The 19,553-nt window shown below is 59.0% G+C and overlaps 1 protein-coding gene across 1 annotated transcript; it reads left to right on the plus strand.

The window, feature by feature from the left end:
- The first annotated feature begins 391 nt into the window (after positions 1 to 391).
- Positions 392 to 18,976, plus strand: CAPN1 (calpain 1). Its single transcript, XM_040970845.1, has 22 exons — positions 392 to 507; positions 1,154 to 1,421; positions 1,573 to 1,642; positions 1,925 to 2,043; positions 3,840 to 3,973; positions 4,993 to 5,161; positions 5,535 to 5,618; positions 5,897 to 5,982; positions 6,355 to 6,429; positions 6,558 to 6,718; positions 14,803 to 14,978; positions 15,345 to 15,356; positions 15,808 to 16,019; positions 16,127 to 16,166; positions 16,295 to 16,360; positions 16,452 to 16,509; positions 16,768 to 16,832; positions 17,101 to 17,169; positions 17,348 to 17,426; positions 17,714 to 17,830; positions 17,983 to 18,041; positions 18,323 to 18,976. The coding sequence occupies exons 2-22, from the start codon at positions 1,155 to 1,157 to the stop codon at positions 18,347 to 18,349; spliced, it is 2,145 nt and encodes a 714-aa protein (XP_040826779.1). The 5' UTR covers positions 392 to 507; position 1,154; the 3' UTR covers positions 18,350 to 18,976.
- Positions 18,977 to 19,553: the final 577 nt, after the last annotated feature.

A 19,553-nucleotide genomic window follows, 5' to 3' on the forward strand; every position in this document is an offset into this window, starting at 1 on the left:
GGTGCGCCGGGGCCAGGGTGCAGGGAAGGGGGGGAAGGGCGCAGGGAGCCCGCCTGGTCCGATCGCCGGGAATACCCTGCAACCCGAGCTGTTGGCCCTGGTTAAAAATACCCGGGTCCTGTCCTGCCCCACCCTCACCCCCCTCCACCTCCCCTGTGCCCTTCCGTCCCTGCCCGCCCCGCCCCGGCAGGCGCTGGCCCCTCCCCGGGGACAGCCCTGGCCTTTTACTGATTTGTCCTGAAGCGGAGTTGGCTCAGGGCCTGCCCAGGGAGGGGCGGCCGGGAGGCTGTGGGAGAGATAAGGGAGATAGAGGGGGAAGCCAGGTGGGGGAGCGAGGAGGAGGAAGAGGAGGAGGAGGAAGGCGGGAGGGAGGGACCACGCGAGGCGGGGCGGGTGGACGCGGGGCGAGGACGGGGAGGAGCACTCTTCCTGGTTGGGCCCTGCTCTGCGCCGCTGCCGGGAACCCGGCCCCGAGGACCGCGGCGACCCCCAGCTCCCCTCCTCCAGGTAAGGCGCTGGGTGGCGGGGCACGATCGCGCCAGCCTGGGTCGCACTGCGGGGCTCAGGGGCTGTCCCTGCCTTGGTTCCCTCCCGGCTCGGGGCCCTGGCGAACTTGGGACAGGGACGGGGCGGGGGCTCGGGAAGCGCCGGAGAGCCCAGGCGCCCGCCCCAGCCTGAGCTCAGCCCGCTGTCTGCAGGGCTGAGTTGGGGCACCCGGGCAGCCCCGACCTCCCAGCTCCTGTGAGGGACCGGGGCACGGGGACCTCCGACTGCTTGCAGCTTTGCGCCCTCTGGGAGGGAGGAAGGGGCGGTGTCCAGAGGCTTTGGCTGCTTTAGGGAGGGGGCTCCCAGTGCTAAGGCAAGGTCTAGCAAACCTGCCCCAGGGGTCTGCCTCTGGCCCCTGAAGGCTGGCTCCACCCAGCCGCACCTGACCCCCTGGCTGTCTGTCCTTAGGCTGGGGGTGTTCCTCAAGATAATGGGAGTGGGGAAAAAAAGAGAGGGTGGACAGGACACTTGGAATCTGGGCAAGCCCACCGCTGGGTCCTGCGGGGGCGTGGGCATGGCCAGGATCTCTGAGAGGTGGGAGGAGGGCAGGCAGGGGCCAGGGTTTCCCTGGTGGGCCTGGCTCCTGAAGCCAGCTTCGGTCCCGCAGCATGGCCGAGGAGATCATCACGCCAGTCTACTGCACGGGAGTGTCCGCCCAAGTGCAGAAGCACAGGGCCAAGGAGCTGGGCCTGGGCCGCCATGAGAACGCCATCAAGTACCTGGGCCAGGATTATGAACAACTACGGGCTCGCTGCCTGCAAAGCGGGGCCCTTTTCCGGGACGAGGCCTTCCCCCCGGTCCCCCAGAGCCTGGGCTACAAGGAACTGGGGCCTAATTCCTCAAAGACCTATGGCATCAAATGGAAGCGCCCCACGGTGAGCAAGTACCCCCCCACACTCTGTCCTTGGGTGAGGGGGGTGGGGAACCAGTGGGGGCTGCAGGTCCCTGGGAAGGAAGCAGTGTCTGGGGGTGGGCATGGGGCTCCAGGTAGGGGCTGGTCCCCAGACAAGCCTCCGGGTCTTGTAGGAGCTGCTGTCAAACCCCCAGTTTATCGTGGATGGAGCCACCCGCACAGACGTCTGCCAGGGCGCACTGGGTAGGCCTCCCCTGCAGGAGGGAGCGGGATTCGGGGTGCCACTTCCATAGTCAGTCCCCGTTCCCTTTCTGTTCCATTGGGCTCTGCCCCAGCTCCTCCCTTCAGCAAGCCCAGACAGGCTCTGGCTATCGGTGCTGGGGCTGGTCTGCCCAGATTCCTGGGTCTTTTCTGTCAAGCCAAGGGGGACCGCGCCCAGGGAGCCCCGGGGATCTCCCAGGCATGGGCACCCCCCCAGGGTGCTGCCCCCGGGTGTGTGCCTGACATGGGGCCCTCTCCTCCCAGGGGACTGCTGGCTCCTGGCTGCCATCGCCTCCCTCACCCTCAATGACACCCTGCTGCACCGAGTCGTCCCTCACGGCCAGAGCTTCCAGAACAGCTACGCCGGCATCTTCCACTTCCAGGTGACCCGGCATGGGGAGGAGGGACAGCGTCATCCCATCCCCCAGCTCCTCCTGCGCCCTGGACACCTCTGCCCCAGAGCCCAGCCCGAGAGGAGGGTTGGCATTGAGCTCCTTGGAGTCTCTCTCCCCCTCGGTGTTTACTCAGGGCTTCCTTGGATCTTTGGAGTCAAGTTAATGAATTCTCAGTGAGCTGGTGTTGGCAGAGAACACACCCAACGCCCCTGGGTTAGATGTGGGGGACACCTAAGTCTTGAGTGACCCCGCCTTCCGCCTAGGTTAGTGACCCCCTGACCCGAGCTGTCCTCACCCGCCCTAGGCAGGAGTGGGCTGTCAGCCGCACCTGCCAGAGGCTAGTCCGCAGGGGCGGGCCTGGCCGCCCCTTTCCCCGCCTCCTCTCCGCGCTCCTCCAATCCACTCCATCGCAGCCTCCGATTGGCCTTTTTCAACGCTCCCTCCTTCCATGGGTCCGCCTTGTCACCTCCCTGCATTGTTCCTGCCCCCGGCCACTCCCAGCATGGCACCCAGAACCTGGAGCCCGACCCCTGCTCCTGGCCTGGAAAAGCTGTCCTCTTCACCTCCCACCCCCGGTGGCGTCTCCACAGCCAACCCCACTCATACTGCGGCTGAAGGGTCTGAATGCCACTTTTCCGGATGGCACCTACTGTGCCCCCCACACCGAAGCCTGGTCTAGAAGGACAGGGCCCGTCCCAAGGCTTTCCAACGTGTCTCCACCCGAGGAGGCACCTGACTGCGGCTCCGTTTTGCCCATCGGGATGCTGAGTCCCAGAGAGGCTGGCTTGTCCGGAATCATGTTCTTAGCATTCGTAGGGAAAGCAACTGCAGGTGGATCTGGAACACGCCGCACATAAGCACGCGATGTGTACCTGTTACACGAGGGTAGTTCGAGAAGTTTCTGGAGCATGGAATTCAAAGATCATTTTATGTTGGTACAGAAATCTATAGAGATTCTTGGCAAAATGTGAGTTTTCATGAGCTTTAAAGAAGTCATTCATTTGAAAGAGGGAGAGAGAGAGAGCTCTTCCATCTGCTGCTTGTTGCCCCAAATACCTGCAAGTGGTCAGGGCTGAGCTGGTCCAAGTCAGGGGCTAGCAACTCCGTCTGGGCCTCCCACAAGGAAGGCAGAGAACCAAGGGCCCGAGCCGTCACCTGGCTTAGAAGGGCACAGTAGCCAGAGCCTGCATGGGACACACCCTGTCATGAGCTTGACCCCTGGGGTGCCTGGACTTCAAGATTTCAAGATTTTTAAAATACTCCAGCAGGTGATCTAAAGGGTCCTCCGTTATGTTAGAAGACCCCCCCCCCCCAGGGCCCAGGAGATGCCCAAGTGGCGAACAGCACCGAGCTCCACGTGCAGGCACTGCAGGGTGTGGGCAGCCAGTTGGGTCCTGACACCGTTATTGCCTAACAGGCATGAATGGTGTCTGGCGGCGTGGAGGCTCAGGCCGCTGGGGTGATTCACATCTGGGGCAAGATGAGCAGAGGGATGTGCGATTTCATCACATCCCTCAGCAGGCTGTGCAGTTGGGAACTTCTGAAGTGTCAGTTTCTGGAATGTCCCATGTCAGGTTCAGGTGCGAGAGGTGACTAACCTCGCATAGCAGGCACTTACTGTGCACGCAGGCAGTGTACACGTGTCTCCATGATCTAGAGTACACACGTCCAGGGGGCCTCTAGCTTCGTGCTGAGCAACGCGGGCAGCTCTATGTGGCTGGATGCTGAAGTTAGGGCCTGGGGGTCTCCCTCCCGCGGGGATTCACCGCGCCTCTCCCCTACAGCTGTGGCAATTTGGGGAGTGGGTGGACGTGGTCGTGGATGACCTGCTGCCCACCAAGGACGGCAAGCTGGTGTTCGTGCACTCTGCCCAGGGCAACGAGTTCTGGAGTGCCCTGCTTGAGAAGGCCTATGCCAAGTGAGTGGGGAATCCTGGGGAAGGAGGGAGGGGGCACAGGGCTCCTGTCCACCCTGGGGAGACAGGGAGGGGCCACAGGGCTCCTGTCCACCCTGGGGAGGCGGGGAGGAGCCACAGGGCTCCTGTTCACCCTGGGGAGGAGGGGAGGGGGCACAGGGCTCCTGTCCACCCTGGGGAGGCGGGGAGGGGCCACAGGGCTCCCGTCCACCCTGGGGAGGCGGGGAGGGGGCACAGGGCTCCTGTCCACCCTGGGGAGGGAGGGAGGGGCCACAGGGCTCCTGTCCACCCTGGGGAGGCGGGGAGGAGCCACAGGGCTCCTGTTCACCCTGGGGAGGAGGGGAGGGGGCACAGGGCTCCTGTCCACCCTGGGGAGGCGGGGAGGGGCCACAGGGCTCCCGTCCACCCTGGGGAGGCGGGGAGGGGCCACAGGGCTCCCGTCCACCCTGGGGAGGCGGGGAGGGGGCACAGGGCTCCCGTCCACCCTGGGGAGGCGGGGAGGGGACACAGGGCTCCTGTCCACCCTGGGGAGGCGGGGAGGGGCCACAGGGCTCCTGTCCACCCTGGGGAGGCGGGGAGGGGGCACAGGGCTCCCATCCACCCTGGGGAAGGAGGGAGGGGGCACAGGGCTCCCGTCCACCCTGGGGAGGAGGGGAGGGGCCACAGGGCTCCCGTCCACCCTGGGGAGGTGAGGGAGGGGGCACAGGGCTCCCGTCCACCCTGGGGAGGCGGGGAGGGGGCACAGGGCTCCTGTCCACCCTGGGGAAGGAGGGAGGGGACCCCGGGCTCCCGTCCACCCTGGGAAGGAGGCGGGGAGGGGGCACAGGGCTCCCGTCCACCCTGGAGAGGCGGGGAGGGGCCACAGGGCTCCTGTCCACCCTGGGGAGGCGGGGAGGGGACCCAGGGCTGTTGTCCACCCTGGGGAGGCGGGGAGGGGGCCCAGGGCTGTTGTCCACCCCCTGGAAGGCACAGGCTGGGGGAGACATGATCCCGACAGGGTGCTGAGCCGGAACCCTCTGCAGGGTGAATGGCAGCTATGAGGCGCTGTCGGGGGGCAGCACCTCGGAGGGCTTCGAGGACTTCACGGGCGGTGTCACTGAGTGGTACGAGCTGCGCAAGGCCCCCAGTGACCTCTACCAGATCATCCTGAAGGCGCTGGAGCGCGGCTCCCTGCTGGGCTGCTCCATCGACGTGAGTGCTGGCCCGCCCCCTCTGGCCTCTACCCAGACCCTCTCCCCTTCCCCTCCCCCATGCCTATCCCCAGACGACCCACCCCCTTGACCTCAGAGCCCCCATTCCTGATGGACTCAGTCATGTCTCTACCCCCAGCACCCTCTGTAGGCCCTGTGGCCCTGGGAACTCACTGTGTACGGCTTTGTGTGAGTGTGTGTATGTGTGTGTGCGCGTGTGTCCGAGATCACGCATAGTCTGACCCAGCAGCTCCCCCGCCTCAGGAGGTGTGTCTATATGTGAGGGTGCTGGGCTGGCTGGGTCCCAGCAGCTGCTGAGCATGCAGGTGGTAACACCCGTGGGTCCTGACCCCCATGTCCGTGTCTTCCTGCAGATCTCCAGCGTTCTTGACATGGAGGCTGTCACCTTTAAGAAGCTAGTGAAGGGCCACGCCTATTCAGTGACTGGCGCCAAACAGGTGCAGCCCTGGGTGGGACCTCCCACCCCCTTGCCCCATCCCGGCCTCTCCTCTGGCATCGTGAGGCTGGGCGTGGCCCTGGTTCCCCCTCCTTAGGCCTCCTTCAGTGTCTTCACCATCTGCCTTGGGGACAACCCCCTTGCGATGCTGTCGCTACTGTGTGTTGGCCACGGGTGGTGTGGTCGACCCAGGCAACGTGGTACCCCAGCTGCATTGGTGTGGGAGATGAGCTGGGCAGGGGCGCTTGCAGGCGTGCCTGATGGGAGCCTTGGCTACAGGTGAACTACCAGGGTCAGACGGTAAACCTGATCCGGATGCGGAACCCCTGGGGCGAGGTGGAGTGGACAGGAGCATGGAGCGATGGGTAAGCGCCTGGGGGGGGGGCCCTGGCAGGTGAGGGGCACTGGGGGGCCCTAGGGCATTTGCCAGCCAAGGAGGCCTGCCGTTTGAGCCAAGGGACCCGTCTCCATAGTGCTGGGTCTGGGAACTTCTCTTGCCGAAGCCCAGGCTGTGTGGCAGAGCTGGGCCAGGCAGGATCACCCGTGTACCAGATGACACAGAGTGGGAGCTGTGGGCCTGTGGCCACACTCAGCACTAACATGAACCAGGGAACAGGGACCCCACGCACGCCTTAATCTTGAAGCATCCTCCCAACTGACCCAGCCTTGGAGTGGACTGCCCCCCTTCCATTGGGAGACGGGGAAGCCCTGACAGTGCTGTGGCCTGCTCCCCACAGTTCCCCCGAGTGGAACTACGTGGACCCATATGAGCGGGAGCAGCTCCGTGTCAAAATGGAAGATGGAGAGTTCTGGTGAGCAGCCCTCCCTCCACCCTCCCCGCTATCCCGCTGGGCTTCCGCACCCCAGGGCTGCACCGCCATGCCCTTGGGGGTTCCTTGACGGTGCTCCCTTTTTCCCCTTCCCCCTTACCCGGACCCAGGATGTCCTTCCGGGACTTCATGCGCGAGTTCACGCGCCTGGAAATCTGCAACCTGACGCCCGACGCGCTTAAGAGCCGGACCATCCGCAAGTGGAACACCACGCTGTACGAGGGCACCTGGCGGCGGGGCAGCACGGCGGGTGGCTGCCGCAACTACCCAAGTGAGCCCCAAACCGGGCGGCACCGTGGTACCTTCCTGCCCAGGAACCCCGGTTCCCTCCCTTGCAAGACACACATAGTTACGGCCAAACTTGTGGATGCTGAAGGGGCACCTGGCCTCTGCTGTCCCCTGCAGCCGCTCCTGCCTGACCCATATCTGCTTCCCTCGTGGCCCACTGCCCTTGTCCTCTGTGGCTTGGGGTCCGTGAGTGTGACCTTCCTGTTGCTCCACTTGCAGCATACTCTTCACCTTGGCCTCACCTCTGCGCCCCGACCCTGTGCACCCTGGTTCCTCCCACGCTCTGACTTGGCCTTCTAGCTGCTAATCTCTCTGCTCGCAGAATTGTCTGCTGTCTCCTCCCAGGGACGCCATCCCTCTTCTCCATCTCGCCTGCCCTCCTTTCCCCAGGCTGGAGTTGTCATTCCAATCCTGTCCCTGCAAACACCTCCGGCTGCTGGCCTTGCAGCTGCTCTGTGTTGCATGGCACATGGGCAACTCTGCCTGACACAGCACTGCCTGGCACCACACAGTAGAGGCCGTGGGTACCCCCTCAGATTTCCCTGCTGCTGTCCTGGTCTCATGCTTCTCCAGTCCTCACCACCACCTGCCAAAGACCCCCCCCCCCAGCTCTGCTCTGAACACCCCCCACTTCTCACTCCTGTGTCCCTATGGACAATTCCTTGTCCTGAAGCAGGCCTCCCCTGGCCCCTCCCCACCCGTTCTCTGCTCCCTTTCAAAACAACGTCCCTTGGGGATCACCGGTGCCCTACTTCCTCCTGCCTGCTTCTTTTGCTTCTAGCATTTAACTTCGTGGAACTGTACTTCTATTTTTCTGAAGATTTTGTTTATCTAACAGGCCAAGAGCAGAGAGCAAAAGTCAGTGATAGAGCAGGTGGGCTCCTGCGTGCTAGGTCACTCCTCCAATGCCTGTCCCCTGCCTGTCCCACCGACCCTGGAACTCGGTGCGGTCTCCCACACGTACCCACCGAGAGGCCAAGTACTTGAGCTGTCACCGCCACCTCCTGGGTCTGCTCCAGCAGAATGCTGGAGGCCGGAGCTGGGGGCAGACAGTAAACCCAGGCCTTCTGGTGTGAGACACGGGCATCTTAGCCACTGGACCAAGCGCCCAGCCCTGGCCTCGTATTGTAGTTCTGATGGAATCATAGCTCATTGCTCAGAAGTTTTCAAGAAATACCAAATGAGTTCTTATCTGTGATGAGATTTTAAAAATTATTTATTTTTTGGAAGGCAGAGTTACAGAGAGAGATGGAGAGACAGAGAGATTTTCCATCTACTGATTCACTCCCTAAATGATTGCGATGGCCAGAGCTGAGCCAATCCGATACCAGGAGATTTTTCTGGGTCTCCTATATGGGTGCGTGGGCCCAAGCACTTGGGCCATCTTCTGCCTGCTGCTTTCCCCGGCTGTTAGCAGCGAGCTGGATTGGAAGTGAAGCAGCCAGGACTTGAACTTGTGCTCATGTGGGATGGTGGCACTACAGGTAGAGTTAGTCTGCTATGTCATGGTGCTGCCTCCCGCTTTCAGATTTTTTTCCCCCTAATATTTGTGCTTCAGTGCTATGCTGAAATTTAGAAAAAATGCTCATTTTTGTGGCTTCTTTTTCTTTTATCCGTGCCAGTCCAGTTTCCATCCCTCCATGCTGTTGTCAAGGTCACTGGCAGCTGTGGCTTTGCCAGACTTTGCCCTTCCGTCCTGCCGCCTCCATCCACTGACCCTCCGTGTGGCTCAGCGCCCTGTTCCACTCATTGCTGGGTGGATTTAATTGCAGCTTTCTCCTAAATAATAAGCCCAGTCCCATGTCTGGCTCTCCTGAAACTCTAGGCAGATTCATTCTTCAGCAACCTTGTAGTTATTCTTTCCAAAGTTTTTCCTGGTGATTTTTAAAAAAAGATTTATTTATTTTTATTGGAAAAGCAGATATACAGAGAGGAGAAGAGACAGAGAGGAAGATCTTCTGTCTGATGGTTCACTCCCCAAGCGACTGCAACGGCTGGAGCTGAGCCAGTCTGAAGCCAGGATGCTCTTCCAGTTCATCCACGCTGGTGCAGGATCCCAAGGCTTTAGGCCGTCCTCGACTGCTTTCCCAGGCCACAAGCAGGGAGCTGGATGGGAAGAGAAGCGGGGCCGCCTAGATTAGAACCGGCGACCATATGGGATCCTGGTACATGCAAGGCGAGGACTTTAGCCGCTAGGACATGGCTCCAGGCCCTGGTGATTTTGTTTAAAATATTTTATCTATTTACTTGAAAGGCAGAATTACAGAAAGATGGAGAGACAAATAGAGATCTTCATTTCCCAAAGGGCATAGTGAGTGGAGCTGGGCTAGTCCAAAGCCAGAAGCTAAGAGCTTCTTCCAGGTCTCCCGTGTGTGTCCAAGGCTTTGCAGCAGCCTCTGCTGCTTTCCCAATTGCACTAGCAGGGAGCTGAACGGGAAGTGGAGCAGCCAGTGCGTGACTGGCAGCCTTTTAGGATATCCGCGCTGTAGGTGGAGGCTCAGCTTAAGCAACACCGGCCCCTTCCCTATGAATTTTAGAATCATTTCTCCATATTGAAGATTTAATTTGGAATTGTGTTCAATCTACAGACTAATTCGGGAAGTATTGACATTTTTACAACTTTCAGTCTTCCTAACCACCAACTCACTGCTTGCTAATACAAGAGCAGGCAATTGACCTTTCACATAGTTTCTATACAGCCAACTTGTTAAATTTTAATTAATGTTACTGATGTTTTGGTTTTCTCGTGGGTAATATAGTATCTGTGAGTAAAGACGCACCTGCTGCTTCTTTTTCAATTCTTAGCAACTTGTGTTGCTCTTTCTCCTTTAGCCCGGCGACTAGGATCTAGAGTGAACCGCTGTTACTGCCGCCCTTGTCCCTCTCTTAAAGGGGAAGTTCTCCTTAATAAGTACTTAGTATAGGCCTCCCCACCAACTGGCTTTTCTTTTCTTCTCTTCTCTTTTCTTTTTTAATTTGAGAGGCAGAGAGCCCTACAGACAGCTCCCAGTCCTCTGGTTCACTCCCGAATTTCCTCAACAGGTAGGACAGAGCCAAGGATAAGGCTGGGAGACAGGAAAATTCAATCCAGGTCTTCCATGTGGATGGCGGGAACCTAGCTGCTTGGGCCACCCCCTCCCAGGGTGTGTCAGCAGAAGCCGGAGTCAGAACCGGAGCAGGAGTTGAACCCAGGTCCTCTGAACAAGGATGCAAGTGTTGGAGCTGTTCAGCTACTTGTCTGCTCCCCAACAGCTTTACCTTTTTTTTTTTTTTTTTTAAGATTTATTTATTTTTATTGGAAAGGCAGGTATACAGAGAGGAAAAGAGACAGAGAGGAAGATCTTCCGTGCGATGGTTCACTCCCCAAGCGGCCGCAACGGCTGGAGCTGAGCCAGTCCGAAGCCAGGAGCCTCTTCCGGGTCTCCCACACAGGTGCAGGGTCCCAAGGCTTTGGGCTGTCCTCCACTGCTTTCCCAGGCCACAGGCAGGGAGCTGGATGGGAAGAGAAGCTGCCGGGTCTAGAACCAGTGCCCATATGGGACGCTGGCGTGTTCAAGGCGAGGACTTAAACCCTATGCTATCGCACCGGGTTCTTCCTCAACACGTTCTTAGGCAGGATTTCCCCATAAGTATTAAAAAAAGAAAGTTTATGTACTTTCAACTACGTGAAAACCAAGTGATAGACTTCCATGCATGATTCACCCCTCCCTTTGCCTGCCAGGGAGCCCACGAGGGGGGAACTCAGGGCAGGGCTGGGCTGGAGCTCAGGCACCGGAGTCATCAGCTGCCTCGTGGATACATTAACAAGAAGCTGAATCACAAGTGGAGTACAGTTCAACTGGCTAAAGGCTGCAAGCGCTGGCATCCTGCATGGCCATTGGTTCGTGACCCAGCTGCTCCACTTCCCATCCAGCTCCCTGCCTGTGGCCTGGGAAAGCAGTCGAGGACAGCCAAAGCCTTGGGACCCTGCACCCGCGTGGGAGACCTGGAAGAGGCTCCAGGCTCCTGGCCTTGGATCAGCTCAGTTCCTGCCTTTGAGACCATTTGGAGAGTGAACCATCAGATGGAGGAACTTTCTCTGACTCTCCTCTCTGTCTCTATAACTCTGACCTCCAAGTCAAATCTTTAAAACATTTTTTAAAAGAAAGAAAAGAAGAAAGGAAGGAAAAAGTGCTGTATCAGAGATTGCTAGTGTCCCAAGCAGGGGTTTAACGCACCACTCCATTCCACTGGCTCCAGTGAGCGGTTTGCAGTTCTATCAGCTCTTTGCAAACATTCCAGTCGGCTAACTCTGCAAGATTTCCAGCAGCTCTGAGAAGGCCTGTATGTGTTAGCAGGCGCACTCTCTCCTCAGGCAAACGATCAGGTCTTCTCTGCAGATTTGCCAATTCCAGACCTTATGGAATCTGTGGCCTTGTGTGGCGACCTGCTTTCTTATAGTGCGATGGTTCTGGGTTATTCCTGCTGTGGTTTTGTGCCAGTGCCTCCTCTTGGGTGCACAGTAGCCCATGGGTGAGCCGTGTGTCCCCTCTTGATCTGCCCTCCTCGGTGATGGACATGGGGTTTGTTTCTTTCTTGTCTTTTTTTTTTTTTTCAAGTGGGCAAGACTATTATTTCCACATTTTCCCCCCCTATATCTGGGGTAAAGTGGGAGGTAAAGGGAGAAGCCCCACCCAGTCTCCCACCCACCCCAGGTCCCCGATGTGGGGCATGCTCCAAGGGTCTTGCTCAAGTGGTTTTGATAGTTCCGCAGTTCTGAATTGCTGCCAATCTCACCATTCCAAGCATGATGAGGTCGTTGAAGAATCCACTGATTGACATAGTCCATCTTAGAGTCTCCATTTGCCCTGTTTTTCATTGCCAACATATGGCTGGGGTAGTTGATTGATTTGTTCTGTCCTCTGTCTTCATGGTTAGGGTTCTGAGTCCGGCAGTTGGATTGGGGGAATCCTAAAGAAGGGGGTTTGTTTCTGCCTTCGGGGCTGGTTGCTGTGAGCGACCCTGTGTGCCTGCACTTGCAGTTCACTAGGAGAGCAGCTGCTGATGCGAACTCTAGGCTTCACTTGCAGAGGAACTGCCAGCTGCCGTGCCAAGTGGAGACACAGGTCCGCATTCGCACTGCATCCTGGGAGAGCTCTAGCTTCTCCACCTCCTCGCCAGCACCTGTTAGTGTCCATCTTTCATTACAGTCATTCTAGCATCTTCAAAAACTAATTTATTTGAAAGCAGAATCACAGGGTTATTCTGTATCTGCTGATTCACTTCCCATGCGGCTGCAAATGGCAAGGGCTGGGCCAGGAAATCCATCCCTGATTTCCCACATGGATGACAGGGGCCTCGATCTTGTGGTGTAGCTGGGACGCTACTCAGCATTCTGACAGGAGATGGGGCGTCCCGAGAGGCAGCAGCTTGTTGCGTCAGCACACCAGTCCCTCCTCTTCCTGTGGGCCTGAAGCTGTAGGCCACTGAAGCTCTTAGTTGCTATGTGCTTAATGGCTGTCGGCATCTCCTCTTTGGCATGTAGAATGCCAAAGTTGCTCATAACTTGGTGTTCTATGTAAGAATCTGTTGACAGACTTGCCCACTGTGTTTTCCTGAGTACCATGGTTTTCACCCATATGTTGGGATCGGTGATGCATTTTGGTTTCTTTTTTGTATGTGGTGTGAGGTAAGGGTCCGCCTTGATTCTCTTGCAGATGGAGATCTGGTTTTCCCTGCATCATCTGTTGAAGATGACCTTCCCCCACTGAATAGTCTTGCACTCACACTCTGTGAGCTTTGTAGCAAGCTTTGGGATTAAGAAGTGTAAGTCAAGATTGCTTTCTGCTTGCTGGTCTTACAATTCCCCGTGCATTTAGCATCGGCTTTCGCACTTCTGTGACCAGTTGGAATTTCCACAGGTGTTTCATCGGTAGCACTAATTTCTCACTCGTAAGTCTTTCCATCCATGAACATGGGTTGTCATTTGATCTTCTTTTTTTTAATCTTATTTAGCAGTGTTTTATGATTTTCAGTCTCTGAGTCTTCCACCTCCTGTGTTAAATGTGTTCCTTTGGATTTTATTCTTTGGGTACTATTGTCATGGAATTGTTTTCTTGGTTACTTTGTTGTTTCTCGCTGGCATATTAGGAACATATCTGCATGTTGTGTCTTGAGCTCTGTAACTTTAGTCTCTGTCAGGATTTTCCTTTCAGAGGACCCGGTCGTATGCCAACAGTGCTTCGCTTTTTCTTTCCGGTTTGAGTGCCTTCTATTTTCTGCTTGTCTAACTGCTCCAGGTAGAACTTGAGCACCCTGCTGAGTGGCGGTAGTCCATGCTGGCATCTTGTTCCTAATCCTTGGCTGAATGCTCTCTTTCATCATTTAGTGTAACATTAGCTTTGGGTTTTTCATAAATGCTCTATTGGTCAGCCTTCCTCACGTTAACTAAAGTGCTGGGAGGTGCCACTGATGAACGAAGGAGTTTACAGCTCGGGAGGTCCACAGGCCAACGTGTTGGGGGTGGGGAGAGCCACTAGCCTGGCCTATGACAAGGGCAGTGATGGAATAGGGGGGATGAGGGGTGACACCATAAGCCCAAACACAAGCCCCCCACTGGCTTCTCACTAGGTGTAGGGCCACAGTGGTTCAGTTTTGGGCTGTACCGTGAAGGCCCATCCAATCTCATTACTTCCTAAGGCTCATGTCGGTAGGCACTATGCTTCAGTTAAGCTCATGTAAAACTTTGGGAAACAAAAACTTTTAACAACAGAACTTGGGGGGCTGCCCAGATTCTTTTCTGAACGATAACAAATGCCCTTTATCATGCTGAGAGCGTTTCATGCTACACCTATTTTTTCTTTTTCTTTTTTTTTTTAGTCATGAAAGGGTATTGGATTTGGTCATAATCCCTTTCTCTGTCCATTGCCATGATGCTGTGTTTTCTCTTTGTTCTGCTAATGCGATGTATAACCTCCATCCATTCTCTTTGGTTGAACTCTGCTGGCATTCCATACATAAATACATATATATATATGTCAGCTGGCCCACTGACTCCAGCACCGTGAGTGACAGCTTAGCAGCCACCTCCAAGACCTGTTCCCATGTCAGTCTTAGAACAAGTGGTCCTCCCACAAGGCCATTGTGGGCCCCCTCGCTGGTCCTCCCAGCCTGCCTAGCCCCTGGCAGTGCACCTGAACTTCTTGCTTGTCCGCCTTTTCCGATAGTGTCTGAGAGCCCTGGAGTCTCACAGCCTGTGGCCCCTGTGACTGTGTGACCCCGTGGGTCTCACGGCCTGTGGCCCCTGTGACTGTGACCCCGAGGGTCTCACGGCCTGTGGCCCCTGTGACTGTGACCCCGAGGGTCTCACGGCCTGTGGCCCCTGTGACTGTGTGACCCCGAGGGTCTCACGGCCTGAGGCCCCATGTCCACTCCTTACTCCTTTAGAGAGCTGCATTCACAGGCTGATTCATGTCACCCCAGAAGCCCGTACTTTGTTCCTTTTTATTGCTGCGTGACAGGGCTTATTTGGTCATCACTGCTGTATAGCCCCTCAACAACTGCCGGGTGATGAACTGGGTGGGGTCCCCAGGCGGCTCAGAGCCTGTAAGTGCAGGTGGCTGTGTGTCCCGCAGTGGGATTTGGGGTCCTGCAGCAGAGACCCCTCCCACGTGTCCCACCAGCCTTGCCTGGGGATGTCCTCCTCACTCACGGATGAATGTTAGTGTGTCCCCTGGATTCTTGTAGCTTCCTGTCCACCCCGATGGCCCAGCCTCCCTGGCCAGCAGTCATTCTTGCTCTCTGAAACAGTCCACTACTGCACCCACATTGAGGCCCGCTTGCTTCTGCCCACGAGCCCTGGCCAGATACATGCTGTCCCTCTGCGGTAACTTCTGCCGTCCCTGGCCAAGGCCAGCTTGCTGTCGTCCTGTCATTACCCTAACCCAGCAGCCCGTTTTTAAGGAACGCGAGCCTCCAGGGTAGGGACAGAGCCTGCTGCAAGGGGCCTGGCACGGTTTGCACAAGGACGCTCGCTGTGCCACGCCCTGCCTCTGATGCCCCTGCCTTCCACCTCTCCGCCTCCTGCAGCCACCTTCTGGGTGAACCCCCAGTTTAAGATCCGGCTGGAAGAGGTGGACGACCAGGACGACTACGGCAGCCGCGAGTCTGGCTGCAGTTTTGTGCTGGCGCTCATGCAGAAGCACCGCCGCCGGGAACGCCGCTTCGGCCGCGACATGGAGACCATCGGCTTTGCAGTGTACGAGGTGAGACCCCCGCCAGGGGGCGCCCGAGGCGCGGCCGTGGGGCGGGGCTTCCCTCGGTGGGCGGAGCCAGGGAGGGTGGGTGCTGTGAGGGGAAGCCGGTCACTCAGCCCCCCGGGAGGCGACTGCTGGGGCCAGCCCATGGCAGGAGTAGTGAGCCCTCTGGGCCCTGAAAGTGTAAGCAGAGGCCTTGCTGGGCCATGGTAGCACGGACACTTCTAGACTTCCCTCAGCCGACATTCGGAGACCCCTGCCAGTAGAGGCTGATGATGTCTCTTGGGGCCGCCTCTGGGAGGAAGCCAGGTCTGGGGAGCCCTGCCCCGCGCCCCTGGACAGACACATCTGACCCTTCCCTGCTGTCTTTTGCAGGTCCCTCCAGAGGTAGGTCTGGCTCCTGACTCACCGGGATTGAGCTGCCCCCAGCACACAGGGCAGGCACTGCCCGGCCGAAAAGTCCACCCTACTTGAACTTCCCCCCTTCCCCACAACCCTGCAGTCCTTGCCCTTCCCCACCCCGCGCTTGTTCAGCAGGCAGGGAGCTCCTGAAGCAGCGGGATTTGAACCCGGGTCCTCAGAGAGCCCCACTCAGAGGGGCTCACAGGAGGCTCTTCCTGTCTTGGTGTGGGGGGTGGAGCACCAGCTGGGAGGAGTGGTCTGTACCCTTGAGGCTGTTCAGGCTGGTGAGGTGGGCATGGGGGGCCTTGAGCCTTCAGCCCAGGGAGGCGCCTGGTGGAAACGGGGTGGTCAGGGCCGTAGCCCCCCGGGGCTGGAGCTGGGGTTGGGGGAGTTCAGCTGAGGGCAGCTGCTGCAGCCCTGCTCTTCCCGCCCCCAGCTGGTGGGCCAGCCCGCCCTGCACCTGAAGCGAGACTTCTTCCTGGCCAACGCGTCCAGGGCGCGCTCGGAGCAGTTCATCAACCTGCGCGAGGTCAGCACCCGCTTCCGCCTGCCGCCTGGAGAGTACGTGGTGGTGCCCTCCACCTTCGAGCCCAACAAGGAGGGCGACTTCGTGCTGCGCTTCTTCTCCGAGAAGAGGGCAGGGACCGAGTGAGTGGTGGCTGGGTGCTCCCGGCAGCTCCCGTCCCAACCCCCAACTTCCCCCTTTGGGGCCTCGCCCCACCAATCAGCCCCCTCCTCCTTTTTCCTGTCTGCAGGGAGCTGGATGACCAGATCCAGGCCAATCTCCCTGATGAGGTAGTGTCCCACCCCTCCACCAGGCGCCCCCTCACCACCCCACCTCCACCCTATCCCTATCCCACACTGGGCTGCAACCAGGTGGGCGGGGACAGAGCCCCCCTCACCTGCTCCCCTCCTCTGCACAGCAAGTCCTCTCCGAAGAGGAGATTGATGAGAACTTCAAGGCCCTCTTCCGACAGCTGGCGGGGGAGGTACGTGGGGTCCCCGTGGGGTGGGGCAGGTGGCACTGGGGTCCAGCTGGGCCTGGCACAAGTGAGGTCAGCCTCTGGTGTCTCCCCCCAGGACATGGAGATCAGTGTGCGGGAACTCCAGACCATCCTCAACAGGATCATCAGCAAACGTGAGTGCCCAGGCACTGTCCCCAGTGTCACCTGCCCGCCCCTGCCCTGCCCTGCCCTGCCCCATCCACCAGCCCCCCAGTGTCACCTGCCCTGATCCTGCCCTGTCCCATCCGACCCCACCCCCCCAGCTTCATTTCACGTTGGCTGAACCCTGCTGGCTTGGTAGCTGCCATGCTGTGCCCCATGTTGTCGCACAATGGGACCTGCTCAGCATGTTGCATGTCCCAGGCTGAGGTGACAGAATGGCTTTCTTGCAGACAAGGACCTGCGGACCAAGGGCTTCAGCCTGGAGTCGTGCCGAAGCATGGTGAACCTCATGGATGTATCCTTGGGGCAGGCTGACTCCCAGCACTGCCCAGGGCAGGGTAGGGGAGGCTGTCAGCTGGAGGCAGGCGCTGCGTGGGCTGTGCCAAGGACCCGGCAGACAGTAGGACAGGTGTCCACAATCAGACAGCCTCACTGGCATTTTCGGGTTGATTTGGAAGTGGAAGGGGAGAAACTGAGAGAGGAACCTGCGTCGTGTCCTCCGCCCATCCCACTGTATTCCGGGTCCAGGTAGGGGTGCTCTTTCTTCTTTAACACCTGCCCAGCGTGATGGCAATGGGAAACTGGGCCTGGTGGAGTTCAATGTCCTGTGGAACCGTATCCGGAACTACCTGGTGGGTGCCCCGCCGTTCCCATCTCTCTTCCCACAGCTCAGCCCTGCCCCCTGCCCAGCCTTACCTCCCCAAGGTGGCCACTTGTCCCTGAGCTCACATGGCCAGTCACCAGACATCAACCTGGGCACACGCAGGAAGGGCTGGACCCTGACCCTTCCTCCCGTGGGCCCCTCCCCAGGCCGTCTTCCGAAAGTTTGACCTGGACAAGTCAGGCAGCATGAGCGCCTATGAGATGCGCATGGCCATTGAGTCTGCAGGTAAGGCCTAGTAGGCTGGTGACAGCTGCTCCCGTGCCCCCAGCTGCTGCCCTGGCACCTACCTTGGGGAGCCCGTGCTGGTGCCGGTCATTGTGGCCAGGGCCACTTTCACGGAGGCTCCCAGAGGGACAATCACTGACCTGGGACCACACAGCGGGGAGGACCTGGGCCAGGCTGCAGAGTGCCAGTGGGAGGGGCACTGACTTAACCACGGACTCCCCTACCCCCTGAGGCCCCGGGCGCCTAGCAGCCTGGCCAGTTTTGAGCCCCCCATCCCACCCTGCCAGGCTTCAAGCTCAACAAGAAGCTGTATGAGCTGATCATCACACGCTACTCAGAGCCGGACCTGGCAGTGGACTTCGACAACTTCGTGTGCTGCCTGGTGCGGCTAGAGACCATGTTCCGTAAGTGTCTCTTGCTGGCTGCCCGCTCGCGGTGCCCGAGGGCTGGGCGGGTGTGGTGGGCGTGCCCTGGGTCACCTGGGGGCTGTGGATGGAGGAGGGGCCCTGCCCCACATGCACACCCCACTGAGTCACATCCTTTCTCGAACACGCAGGGTTTTTTAAGACTCTGGACACCGACCTGGATGGCGTTGTGACCTTTGACCTGTTCAAGGTGGGAACCTCGTGCAGGGGTCACGGGAGGGAGGCCGGGTGGATGGACTCCCTTACCTCGTCTGTGTCCTCCTGTCCCTTCTTGGGCCCCGGCCTGTGGCCTCACGCCCTAATGGCAGGGTCACCTTAGTGCTAGAAGTCGGGGGGGGGGTTCTGGGAAGGGAGTGGGATGGCAGGGGGTGGAGGGTGTCTCCTGGATGAAGGGCTGGGTGGTGCCTTCAGGGCCTGGGTGGAGGGGGTGCCCAGGCAGGCACTGAGCGGCTGCCTGGCCCCTCCCCACAGTGGCTGCAGCTGACCATGTTCGCCTAAGACGGGCTCAGGTCCCTCTCACTTCCTCCTGCTCTCGTCTGCCAAGCCACGCCTTCCTGCCATGCCAGGCCAGTCCTTGCCAGGTCACGCCCCGCCCCGCCAGCTACAAGTGCCTTCCCTGGAGTCGGGAGGCAGTCTTCCTGCCCGGCTTCCCCCTAGCTGCCAATGCCATCGCCACTGCTGCCAGGGGGTCGTGTCATCCTTCCTGCCCCAGCCAGCTGTGGGCATGGGAAGGATGCCCCAGCTCTGCTGTCGCCCAGCCGGAAAGGTGGCGTCTGCTACCCCCCCAGCATCCTACAGTGTCCCCTGCTGTCACTGCAGAGGCGCCCCCACCCTCCGCCTCTCCTGCAGACTCCACCATAACCACTAGCTGGGCAGGGCGTGTCACGCCCGCGGGCTGGGCCACTTGTGCCTTCCTCACAGAGCCCGTGCCCCGCCCCCACTCTCCCCTGCTGCCCAGCCCTTGCCCGCTCTTGCCCAGCTCCAGGCCCCCCCACCTCCTTTTTTATATTGGGGATTTTAAAGGGAACTCTTCAGGTACTGGGCATAGGGATGCCAGAGGCACTGGGGTGGGGGAGGCACATGTCCCCATGTGGGGGAATCCCAAATAATAAAGGAAAAGGCCCCACGGCAGCGTCTGGAATGTCTCACGTGTCTGGCTGTTTCCCTTCCCCTTCCCCTCCCCCTTTCACACCCGATGGAGCATGGGGCATCTGGGTGAGGCCTCTCTGGCCCAAGTTCCAGCTACAGGGCCACACAGCTGAGGACCCACGTGGCCCCAGAGGCCTGGCTCCTCCTTGCCTTGTGGCACACTCCTGCCCCAGGGTGGGGGGTGAGGCTCCCACCTCCAGTGGGAACCCAAACCCCTACTTAGCACTGACCTGGCCTCCTCCCCCCGGGAGCTCCTTCCAGCTCTTGTCACAGGTGGGGCTGTCCTTGTGGCCCAGACACCTGTGTTTATGTAAGCATCCAGGGTTCAGGGACTTCTGGGGTTCCGGTTTTTCTTACCCGAGATAAGAACTGGCTCTGAGCTTGGAGTGGGGTAGGCCGAGAGGGCAGGACAGAGCCGGAGGAAGGGAGTGAGAGCAGAGGCAGGCACTCTGGTGTGGAGATGCAGCTGGGCCTCCTGCATGGGCTGCACCTGCCATCCAAAGCCATCATTTTGCCTCACATCTCCCTGGGAAGCCCCAGCTGGGAGGGGTTG

The sequence above is a fragment of the Ochotona curzoniae genome, unplaced genomic scaffold (assembly GCF_017591425.1).
Source record: "Ochotona curzoniae isolate NIBS_2020 unplaced genomic scaffold, NIBS_Ocur_1.0 scaffold_4937, whole genome shotgun sequence".
Taxonomy (NCBI): domain Eukaryota; kingdom Metazoa; phylum Chordata; class Mammalia; order Lagomorpha; family Ochotonidae; genus Ochotona; species Ochotona curzoniae.

Excerpts from the sequence above, each read along its gene's own strand:
- CAPN1 (XM_040970845.1), top strand. The coding sequence starts at position 1,155 with ATGGCCGAGGAGATCATCACGCCAGTCTACTGCACGGGAGTGTCCGCC. Across the intron at positions 3,974-4,992 it reads CTTGAGAAGGCCTATGCCAA|GGTGAATGGCAGCTATGAGG; the intron begins GTGAGTGGGGAA and ends AACCCTCTGCAG. Across the intron at positions 18,042-18,322 it reads TGACCTTTGACCTGTTCAAG|TGGCTGCAGCTGACCATGTT; the intron begins GTGGGAACCTCG and ends CCCTCCCCACAG.